This window comes from Heloderma suspectum, chromosome 5 (genome assembly GCF_057233095.1).
Source record: "Heloderma suspectum isolate Gila_16-S chromosome 5, 16-S_ref, whole genome shotgun sequence".
Lineage (NCBI taxonomy): Eukaryota > Metazoa > Chordata > Lepidosauria > Squamata > Helodermatidae > Heloderma > Heloderma suspectum.
In genome coordinates this window covers 98017975-98030098 of record NC_139462.1, presented here as the reverse complement: position 1 = coordinate 98030098, position 12124 = coordinate 98017975, and the positions used below count along the sequence as shown (strand labels likewise).

At 44.2% G+C, this 12124-nt stretch overlaps 1 protein-coding gene across 1 annotated transcript in view; it reads right to left on the bottom strand.

Annotated features, from left to right (window-relative positions):
* The window catches only part of CORIN (corin, serine peptidase), a 199950-nt gene that overhangs the window by 41400 nt on the left and 146426 nt on the right, over positions 1-12124 (bottom strand). Inside the window, exons 17-18 of the mRNA XM_084860315.1 lie at positions 5358-5468; positions 3243-3372 (exon numbers count right to left, since the gene is read on the bottom strand). Of these exons, the coding sequence (XP_084716441.1) occupies positions 3243-3372; positions 5358-5468 (241 nt within the window). The remainder of the gene's footprint in view (positions 1-3242; positions 3373-5357; positions 5469-12124) is intronic.

Below are 12124 nucleotides of genomic sequence, written 5' to 3'. Positions count from 1 at the left end.
ATGGTGGAAAGTTCTGGACAGATAAAACCAAGTACGTTTTCACAGTGTGCATAGTTAAACTGTAGAATTTGCTACCACAAGATGTAGTTATAGCCACCAGCTTGGATGGCTTTAAAAGAGGATTAGACAAATTCATGGAGGATAACACAATCACTGGGCCTGTTCTCATTAACAGGGAGGGGAAAATAAACCATGGTGGCTTATTTCCCCTGCCGTGCTTGCCAGTCACATGTTGGGGGGATTTGCCTTGCTGGCGTAGCTTGCTGTGTCATGTGAACTTGGCAAAGGTGGCTTGTTGCCATGGTTAACAAGCCACCCCAGAACCCTACAACAGCCCATGGATTCTGTTAACCACGGCAACAAGCCACCCTCTCCAGGTTTGCATGCCAGCAGGGGTAATTACACAAATCCCCCAGCATGTGACCAGCATGCACAGCAGGGGAAATAAGCCACCGTTGCTTATTTTTCCTCTGTGATCATGCGAACCCCATCAATAGCTGGGTTCACATGATCAGCAGGAGAAAATAACCCACCATGGCTTCTTCCCCCGCCCCCACATGGGCTGCTCACATGCCCATCATTTGCCTTATTACCCGCAGCACAGGTTATTATGTTTTCAGAACCCGATGTGGTGCACAGCGGGTGTGGCTTCTAAAGCACCTCACAACCCATGTTTTGTTGTAGGGGTTGTGTGATGGTTTAAAAGCCACCCCCATTGTGCACAGTGCTAGGTTTGGAAAACACGATAACCCACGCTACATCACAAGTAATTAGGCAAATGGCGGGGATGCAAGCAACATGCATAGGGGCAGGGGAAGAAGCCATGGTGGCTTCTTTTTCCCAGCTGATCGCGCAAACCCAATCATTGACTACTAGTCATAATGGCTATATATTATATCTGTTACCTACAGTAACAGAGGAAGAATGTTTCCGAATATCAGTTGCTGCATTATACAAGCATGGGGGTACTCAACTGTGCTTATGTCCTGTTTTGGGGCTTCCCATGGGAATCTGGTTATGCACTGTAGGAACAGAATGTTGGACTAACTAGGCCTTTAGTCTGGTACAGCACAGCTCTAAAAGAAGGTGCAACAGACAAATTTACTTCTGAAATGAGACCAATGTAACCAATAGAATAAGTTCATGGTGTGGTAGAGCTACTTACATGTACCAAGCATTGTAGCAAGATGTATTCAGACCTGAGAATTATTAACATGCTCTTGTGTCACTATATTGTAGTGTGGAAGAAAAGTAACACATGAGCTCTCCTATCTTTTCAGATCTTCTGAGGGCCTAAACTTAGGTCCCTCCTCCCACTAAACAAAATCAATGCAGGCAAGAGACTTGCCTTTCTCAATGATACCTCCAGATGTATAGAACATCCTCTCAGTAGAAGCCCACAGATATCAGACACTTTGACCTTCAGAAATCAAGAACATCATCACTCTATTTCAGTAAGTACATTTTTAAAATATTTTATGTTGGATAGTAGTTGCTTACAATTAAAATTAAATTTGATATATTTTTGGTGATTTTTAATAATGTAAGGAGCCTTGAACTAAATATAATGAAACCTGACACCAAACTTTCCAAAGACTTCTACATTTGTGTGTGTGTGTGTGTGTGTGTGTGTGAGAGAGAGAGAGAGAGAGAGAGAGAGAGAGAGAGAGAATATCATGAATAAACATGTGTGTGTACAGCCTATTACTATACCTGCCATTGCATTTGGCACAGTTGGGTTTGTGGGGAGCAAGACAGTGGCAGAGAATAGGTTTGGTGGGCCAAACAGCTGTCTGGCCCCTTTAAAGAGGATTGTGTCATGGAGATGAAAGTCAAGTACAATCATGTGAACTTCCCCAATTACTGAGATGTTCTGAGGAGGCATTACTTAAGAGTTTTGCACATATCGTAAGATGAGTGGTTGCTTGGAATAGGGCTTCTCTCTGACGCTGATGCTGAGAAATGCACTCCTCAGAGAAGCTTAATAAACTACATTGCTTTATATTTTTATGCAGCTAATAAAAGAAAACGCCTTTGTTTCTCCCGCTTTGGTGGGATATTTAAGTTACTTTTTCTGTCAATATATGTTGTTTGGGTTTTGGGGTACTGTGTTATGGATTTTCTTGTTCGGTGCTGCTGTTTCTAGGATTCATCTTGGCAAATAATACTGTTTTATGCACCCATGTGGAAAAACAGTAAACAATTATTAAAATAAGGAAGAAAACAAACATTTTGACTAGTAAAATGCTGGAATAAAATGAAGGAGCACTCCAGTATCATGTGTAACATAGTAAGCAACTTTAGCAGTGCTAGATCTGTCATATAAGCAAAATTAGACAAATTATTAAGCCACTTTCTCTGATCCTCTAAGCAAATAAGTACTAAGTGTCTAGACAATATGGTAAACTTCTTCAGACTACCATGGCCCTACCATTCCACAAGACTAATAGGCAATGTAGTTCATACAACTGGTTCCCCATACTCACCAGGGAGATTCCTTTTGCTCCCAGTATAATACTGTAGACTTGAACCAGATGCATGGCTAAACCTAACTCCTATGCAACAGTTATTTGACTATATTCTTTGGTATAATCGTCACAGGCAGTTCAATACTTTGCCACTATAGGGATGGTAAGTTAATTGCCCTTTCAATAGCAAATGTCGGTTTGTATTCATATCTGACATATTTATATTTCCCTTGTTCAAATTAATTTTAATATTTGTTTTGATTCTGAAATTCTCTTAAACATTTCTTTGATGGAAGAAGCTTTGCTAGACTACATTTATTGAATGGTTTGAGGAAGACACTAACCAAAGTTGAAGGACAATTCCAGATTCTCAGATCCTCAGTTCTTAAAAGTGATAACCATGGTTTATTATGCAGAGAAACATGAGACAGCAAATGGCACCATATCAGGTAGGTTAACTACTTAAATTTATTGAAGTTAAAGGAAGAAAAATGCAACTGTCTATTTCACAGAAAACAAACTATTTGCTAAATAATCATAGTATCAATAGTACGTGATTCCAGGGGCTCTATTAATGTGGTGAACAAAAGACCCACACACATTACTGAACACATAATATTCAGTTCCAGTTGTGCTATGCTAGCAGAAAGAGGTAGCAAACGAAGGAGATACCATGTTTAGAGATAAAGAAAATGCCACGAATTCAATCCATTCTAATCAAACTCATAGTCACAGGCAGAAAATTTTATCAATGCTACAAACTACTGACCTTACCCTAAACCCATTTGTTTGCATGCCAAATGGCTTAAATTTTCTTCCCATTCATCAGCACATATGTGGTAATTGGTAGCTGACCTGTGAACAGTCAGGAACATCAAGGAGCTCCTGTTTTCAAACAGGGCCACTGTGAAGAAAAAAGGACATGTAACTTTAATATACAAATAGGAGATTAAGGGCTTATTTATTTATTTATTTAAAATATTTATATACCACTCCATATCTAGAACAAATTTCAGAGCAGTGAACACAAAAAATAAAACAGTAAAATAATAAAAAGATTAAAACACCACATTAAAATTATACTTGTTTAAAAAACACAATGCCAATAAAAACCATAACTTGTCAATTAAGGAATGCCTCCTGGAACAGTGCTGTTTTCAGGAAGCTCCACAAACAACACAGTGTTGGTGCCTGCCTGACCTCCAGAGGCAGGGAGTTCCAATGAAAGGGGGCCACCACACTGAAGGCTCTTCTCCTGGTGGACTCCAATCAGGCCATAGATCCATGTGGAACCACCAGGAGCAAGCCCTCTGATGACCTCAGTGACCGGGCAGGTTGGTAAGGGAGAAAGCACTCTCTCAGGTATCCTGAGGCTTAGAAGTGGCTATTTCACTTGATTTCTGATCACTTAAAGATTGGTTTACCAATGTGTGAGCACTGAAAAGCAATGAGGGTGAATATAGTCAACCATTTTACCACACATCAACATGTGATGATACAGGCTGATACAGTGACCCCTACAGAATATTAAACTATCCCAGTGTGAACCCCCTCATGTTGGGGTAGTTTGGCTTGCAGAACATAAAAGAAAGTTAAATCTGCCCATTTTTCAAATATCTGGGTTGTCTGGAAGGGGTCCCAAAAAGAGTCTACAAGACGGTCACGGTCATTGAATTGGGGCTCCAGTCCAGGCCCCAATTGCTAGGCATGCATTAAAAATGTATGTCTTATAGTTTGGTTAATTACCCAAGATGGGTCTCCTTACATATGTTCATGAAGACAAAGAAATGGAACTCAAGAGATGGTTCCATCCATGTTCATGTTGACTACTGCTTTAATTCTAAAGTAGTTTATTGAAATCAGTGAAATATTCTGAAATACATATTTTATGCCACACATCGATTACAACATTTCAGATTTTAAAAATACTAGATCTATATTTATGATTCTTAAATGTCCCAGGAACAAATTGTTCTGTGAAGCCATCACATTAGTTCTGTTTCTGATCAATAATATATGTAGTGACGGAAGAATAACACTGCAAAATTAAGCACTCCACAGTGAGTCATATCTGCATGGCTACGGAAAACGTAAAGAGCCAGGCTTGAAGAACAACTGGTTTCCATCCCTGGAAACTACTATATCAAAATACATGCCAGCCACTGGTTTCCAGAAACGGGCAAAGACAGGAGTCAAAAACTGTTCTGCTTTCCATATATTAGAAGAAAATCATTCTTCCAGCAGGGGGTTTCTCCATCCGTCATTTTTTATTATAAAGGTCAGTTAATATCATCGCCATTGTAGGACAAGAATAGTTTATTTATTTGTTTTCAATAAACCACCAGACAGATATCTATTTTATACTGAAAATAATTTGCCCAGCATCAGACTATAGCAAAGGCTTTATGCAAAGAAATATGTTGGCTTCAATAGCATTCTACGTACAATGGATCCAATTATTCACTAGTGAAGAAAAGAAATATGGATCATGGCACCACCTATTTCAGTACTGTTATGCCCTGTGTGAAATTTATATTTGGGGTCTTGTTTTGTTTTTTACTCTAAGAGCCCTGTGGTGAGAATTTGTTTTAGTGGTGCATATATAAAACTATATATTTTTCTAGACTTATGCATTAAGAGGGGAATGTATCTATGTTCTTCTGTTCACTTGTTCTGTCTATCTGGATACTAGTTCCTTCACAGCCATGGTGGACTCATTTTGTGGTTTTCCTAAAGTCTCTGTTTCCCAGTTTTAGCTTTACATCTATAAAGGCAGAAAGAGGTAAAGGCCTACCTTACAGGAATATAGCACATTTCTTTGCTAATTTCCAGAATCAGCCAATTACTTCAAGCACTGGGTTTTATAATTGCGCAGATGCTAAAACTTACCACAGTTCCATTCATCTGATTTGTCAGCACAGTCTATCTGCCCATCACACCACCACTTACGGGGCACACAGTCATGGTTGGTGCATGTAATCTCATCCTTTTTGCAAAATGCTGCCATGAAAAAAATGAATTGGGAGAAAACAATCTTTAAGAATGAAAAGTAATGCCTTTGATAAAGATGAACAGTACATCTTGAAGGAGATATAGCTTCTTCGCTGAACCTGGAATAGTATTTTCTGAATAGGAGAGCAATAACAGATTATGATCATTGAATTCGCTTAGTTAGAGGTGAACTCTCAGGTGAACTCTTAGATGTAATTCTCACATAAACATCAACCATTGTTTAAAAATGCCCAGAGTTGTTTCAATTTCTGGTTTGTTTACCTGATCAAGGGGCTACTCAAAGTCTGATGCAATTAACTGACAATAAGGAACTGAATACGTAGAGCTTTTTGACTCTGTAATACTTATGTAAACTTGGTCTACACAACTTGTGTCTCAAACTGAATGCACCCCAACAGCCATGTATGATGGCTTTCTATCTTGATATTGCAGCACTAAGAAGGCAGAAAAAAACAGAGGCTTACTGAGCCCCTGTTGGGCCATCATACAGTCAGGGCCAGAAATATTGGAACAAGGATAACTGTTTTGGCAGTTGGACTCTGTACACCACCACATTGAAGTTGAAAGGATTCCACAAAATCAGTTGAAAGGAAACACACCCAGATGGGAGCGAAGTCAGGACTTTCAGCTGTAATTCAAGGGGTTTGACAAAAGTGGGGCACGAACCATTCAGGACGGACAGCCGGTAGTATACACACACACCCATCGTTGGTGGCTCATAAGTAATGGAACAAACCAACATCATTTGAAACTTAAGGATCGCCTTTAATACCTGGATGAAAATCCTTTGCAGTCAATGACTGCCTGAAGTCTGGAACCCATGGACATGACCAAATGCTGAGTTTCCTCCCTCAAGATGCTTTGCCAGGCCTTTACTGCAGCTGCCTTCAGCTGCTGCTTGTTTGTGGGTCTTTCTGCCTTCAGTCTTGTCTTCAGTAAGTGAAAGGCATGCTCTATTGGGTTGAGATCAGGTGACTGACTTGGCCACTGAAGAACATCCCACTTCGTTGCCTTGAGAAACTCTTGGGTAGCTTTTGCTGTATGTTTTGGGTCATTATCCATCTGCAAGATGAAGCGGCGTCCTATCAGTTTGGCAGCATTCGGCTGAATCTGAGCAGAAAGTACAGCCCTATACACTTCAGAATTCATCCTGCTGCTTTTATCAGCAGTGAGGTCATCAATAAAAACCAGTGACCCGGCTCCATGGGCAGCCATACATGCCCATGCCATAACACTGCCTCCACCATGTTTGACAGATGATGTGGTATGCTTGGGATCATGATCTGTTCCTTTCCTTCTCCATACTTTTCTCTTCCCATCATTCGGGTACAAGTTAATCTTGGTTTCATCAGTCTAAGGAATCTTATTCCAGAACTAGGCAGGCTTTTTTAGGTGTTTGCTGGCAAAGGCTAATCTGGCCTGTCTGTTCTTGAGCATTACCAGTGGTTTGCACCTTGTTGTGAAGCCTCCATATTTATATTCATAAAGCCGTCTCTTGACTGTAGATGTTGACAATGGCATTCCTACCTCCTCAAGAGCATTCTTGATCTGGCTAGATGTTGTAAAAGGGTTCCTCTTCACCATGAGCAACATTCTACAGTCATCCACTTTAGTTGTCTTCCGTGGTCTTCCAGGCCTTTTGCTGTTGCTGAGCTTGCCAGTTAATTCCTTCTTTTTCAGGATGTTGCAAACTCTTGTATTGGCCACTCTCAATGTTTTTGCTATCTCTCTGATGGGTTTATTTTGTTTCCTCAGCCTAATGATGGCCTCCTTCACTCGTATGGACACCTCTTTGGACCTCTTGTTGGGAGTTCCAGTGAACAGCTACCAAATGCAGATGTAACACTCAGAACCACCTCCAGGCCTTTTATCTGCTTGACTGGTCATGGGGTACCCAGGAAACAGGCCACACGTGGCCATGCAGCTGTTTGTCAGCCATTCGTTCCATTACTTATGAGCCACCAACGATGGGGGGGGGGTGTATGCCACTGGCTGTCCTTCCTGAATGGTTAGTGCTCCAGTTTTGCCAAACCCCTTGAATTACAGCTGGAAGTCCTGACTTCCCTCCCATCTGGGTGTGTTTCCTTTCAACTTCAATGTGGTGGTGTACAGAGGCCAAAAGAGTTATCCTTGTTCCAATATTTCTGGCCCTGACTGTATATGGCTCATGGGCCGCATGGGCTGCATTGAGCTTGGTGGGTTTCAAGGCCTGAGATACATAATAGCACATGCATGTTCTCAGGTTTGCAGAGATAAATGGGAGTTAACAATTCAGTGCAATCATACCATGAACCACTTAGATATATATTTTTAGATGTCTTGGCATATAAATTGATTAAATAATAAACAAGTAAATAAAGATCTGACAGTGATTGAAAGAGAATGAGATAGTATAGCTAAAAATCCTTTGTGACTCCATGACTACATAAACAAAAGGTTTATTCAGGATAATAACCATGAAATAGTTGGATATTCCAAATTATGTAAAAATGTTCCACCATGAAACCTCTGTATGGTGGGATCCCAGGAGAGGTCTAATGAGGGATAAGTTCTTTGGTCACTGTGAACTAGCCTATTGTTGATTACCCAAAGGGTGTAAGCTGTGCCATCCAAGAAGCATTATACTCCTTCAGACAATGGAGTTCTATGGATCCCCACACTGCAGTGCTGAGTAAAACTGGTGCTTAATAGGGGTGGGAAGAAACTATTCATCTGATTCCTCTCTAGGATTTGTCATGGAAAGGAACAAACAGTTCTGTATTATCTTATGTGCATCTTCACGGCTATGTTTCCAGCATTGTGGAATTCAAATCTTTCAAAAATAAGTAAACACAAGGAAATGAAAGGAAAATGGTGCATAATCTCCCTCCTTCATTTGAATTATTTCTGAAGCATCTAGGCCAGATAGACTGACCACACCATTTTTAAATTTGTTGTTGTTCAGTCGTTAAGTCATGTCCGACTCTTCATGACCCCATGGACCATAGCTCGCCAGGCCTTCCTGTCCTCCGCTCTCTCCCGGAGTGTGCTCAAGTCCATACTCATTGCATCGGTGATGCTATCTAGCCATCTCATCCTCTGCCATCCCATTCTCCTTTTGCCTTCAATCTTTCCCAGCATAAGGGTCTTTTCCAGGGAGTTTTCTCTTTGCGTTAGGTGGCCAAAATATTTAAGCTTCAGCTTCAGTATCTGTCCTTTCAGTGAGCACTCAGGGTTGATTTCCTTTAGGATTGACTGATTTGACCTCCTAGCCTATCACAGTATTTTTTAAAAATCTAGCCATGATAGGCTATGTAAATCTTTACGTAGCCTATCACTTTTTTTGTTTTTTTTGTTTTTTTTACTGGAAATGGTGGTGGTGGCAGCCGGTCAGAAGACTGGCTGCCGCAGCCGCCGCCACCGAACCGCCGCCGAACCGCCACCAGAGCCGCCGCCGCCACCAGGAAGATTCGCCCAAGGTAAGTCCCGTCCCAGGGGGGGCGGGGGGGCAGACCGTTTCGCCACCAATTTCGGGGGGCTGAATGCGCTGGCATTTGGCCTCCCTGAGATTCATGGCGAAATTCTCTGACATCCTAGGATTTTCTTTTCACCACCAGACACATCCACAGCTGAGTGTCCTTTCGGCTTTGGCCCAGCTGCTTCACTCTTTCTGGCTCTACTTGGAAATACCCTCTGCTCTTCCCCAGTAGTATACTGGACACCTTCTGACCTGAGGGGCTCATCTTCCAGCGTCATATCTTTTAGCCTTGTGATACGTTCCATGGGGTTTTCATGGCAAGAATACTGGAGTGGGTTGCTTAGGGATGGCGGAGAATTTCTCCCCAAAACTTCGGGGGGCCGAGCGCCAATGCATTCGGCCCCCCGAAATCGGCGATGAAATTCTCCACCCCCCCGCCCCCCCCGGGATGGGACTTACCTTTGGCGAATGTCCCTCCCGGCGGCGGGTCCCAGTGGCGGTTCATCAGCCTTTCGTTGGGGGCGGGGGCGGCAGCCGGTCTTCCGACCGGCTGCCACCACCGCCATTACAAAGTAAAGTGTAAAAAACAAACAAACCCCATGATAGGCTACGTAACGATTAACGTAGCTTATCATGGCTAGATTTCCAAAGTCAGCCATGATAGGCTACATGAATTGTTACGTAGCCTATCACGGGTGACTTTGAAAAAAAAAAGCGCGTACGCAAATGGCGGCGCTCTATGGGCACCACCATTTGAATTCCTTATTTGGTCCCGGTAGTCTACGTAACGGTAGTCTACGTAAAGATTTATGTAGACTACAGCATAGTCTACGTAAATCTTTACGTAGTCTACCGGGACCAAATAAGGAACGCAAATGGTGGTGCCCATAGGGCGCCGCCATTTGCGTACGCGCTTTTTTTTTTTCAAAGTCACCCGTGATAGGCTACGTAACAATTTACGTAGCCTATCATGGCTGACTTTGGAAATCTAGCCATGATAGGCTACGTTAATCGTTACGTAGCCTATCACGGGGGGGGGGGGGTTGGTTTTTTTTTTACACTTTTTGTTTCACGGCCGGGGAGATGGGGCGCTTCTCCCCGGCCTGAATTTCGGCCGGGCGAGGCGGGACGCTTCCCCCCCCTCGCCTGAACTTCGGGGGGAGAAGCGAACCACCTCCCCCCCACCGCGAAGTACCCCTGCGAAAAGGTAAGTGACTTTCGTACATCCCTAGTTGCCATTTCCTTCTCCAGTGGACCACATTTTGTCAGAACTCTCCACCATGACCTGTCCATCTTGGGTGGCCCTGCATGGCATAGCTTATGGCTTCACTGAGTTACGCAAGCCCCTTCGCCACAACAAGGCAGTGATCCATGAAGTAGGGATGGCGCAGAATTCCGCCATGGATTTCAGTGAGGCCGAATGCAATGGCATTCGGCCCCCCGAAACCTGTGGCGGAACAGCTTCCCACCCCCCACCAACTCGTGGAATAGCCCCAGGACGAAGCTTACCTGGGGCGGATGTTCCGGCGGTGGCGGCTCCAGCGGCGGCTCCGGCAGCTGGTCTTTCGACCGGCTGCCACAGCCGCCATTGTTGTCCTGCTCTTTGCCGTGATAGGCTACGTAAGTATTTACGTAGCCTATCACGGCAAGCCAAAAAAAAAACCCCAAACAAACAGCGTACGCAAATGGCGGCAGCTGCGGCGGCCACCATTTGCGTTCCCTATTTTTTGCCATTTTATCCTACGTAAATATTTACGTAGGCTATTACGGCGAAAAAAAGAGGGAATGCAAGTAGCGTAGTGGGCGCTATTTGCGTTCCTCCCCCCATTTTTTTTTTGCCCTAATAGCCTACGTAAATATTTACATAAGATAAAATGGCAAAAAATAGGGAACGCAAATGGCGGCCGCTGTAGCCACCGCCATTTGCGTATGCTGGTGTGTGTGTTTTTGGCCTGCCGTGATTGGCTACCTAAATACTTACATAGCCTATCATGGCAGCCTGGCTGGACGCAAATGGCGGCTATCATTTGCATCCGCAGCAGCCCGGCTGTGGCCGGAACTCCGGCTGCGGACGGCCCTGACTGGCTGCTCCGAGTAGGGATGGCGGAGAATTTCTCCACGAATCTCTGGGAGGCCGAATGCCAATGCATTCGGCCCCCCGAAATTGGCGGTTAAATTCTCCGCCCCTCCCCCCCCCAGGATGGGACTTACCTCCTTTGAATGTCCCTCTCAGCAGCAGGTCCCGGCGGCAGTTCGGCGGCGGTTCGGCGGGGGCGGGGGCAGGAGCGGCGGCCAGTCTTCCGACCGGCTGCCGCTGCCGCCAATACAAAGTAAATGTAAAAACACACACACACACACACGTGATAGGCTACGTAACGATTTACGTAGCCTATCACGGCTAGATTTCCAAAGTCAGCCGTAATAGGCTACGTAACGATTTACGTAGCCTGTCACGGCTGACTTTGGAAATCTAGCCGTGATAGGCTACGTAAATCGTTACGTAGCCTATCACATGTGTGTGTTTGGGGTTTTTTACATTTACTGTTTTATTTCGCGGCTGGGGAGATGGGGCGCTCCTCCCTGGCCTGAATTTCGGCGGCGAGGGGTAGGGCGCCTCCCCCCCGGCCTGAATTTCGGCCGGGCGAGGCGGGGCGCCTCCCCCCCAGCCTGAACTTTGGGGGGAGAACCGAAGCGCCTCCCCCCCACCGCGAAGCAAGCTGCGGGACCAAGTAAGGGACTTTCGTCCATCCTTAGCTCCGAGGAGCCGCCGCGGAGCGGAGCCAGCTGGGCAGAATTCCGGGGGGGAAAGACCGGATCGCCTCCCTCATGTCGAGGATTCCGGGGGGAGGGACGGAGCTCCTCCCCCCCCACCACGAATCACATCCGCGAAAAGGTAAGTGACTTTCGTACATCCCTACCATGAAGGGGCCATTTTTAAATGCTAACATGCAATTCATCAAATTACCCACAATAAAGGCATTGCAAATGCATGAACTAAGGATGCTTTAAGTGACATATAAAAAGATGCGCAGGGAGACAGAAAGCAAAACCAAAATAAAAAATATAACATCAAACAAAATAACAATTTCAAGACTGGCTTGGAACAGTATCATGAATAAGTGCAAAAGAAATAAATACCAAAAGCATGGGAAAAGACCCCTCTGTTAAAGAATTGTCCTCTTGGAAG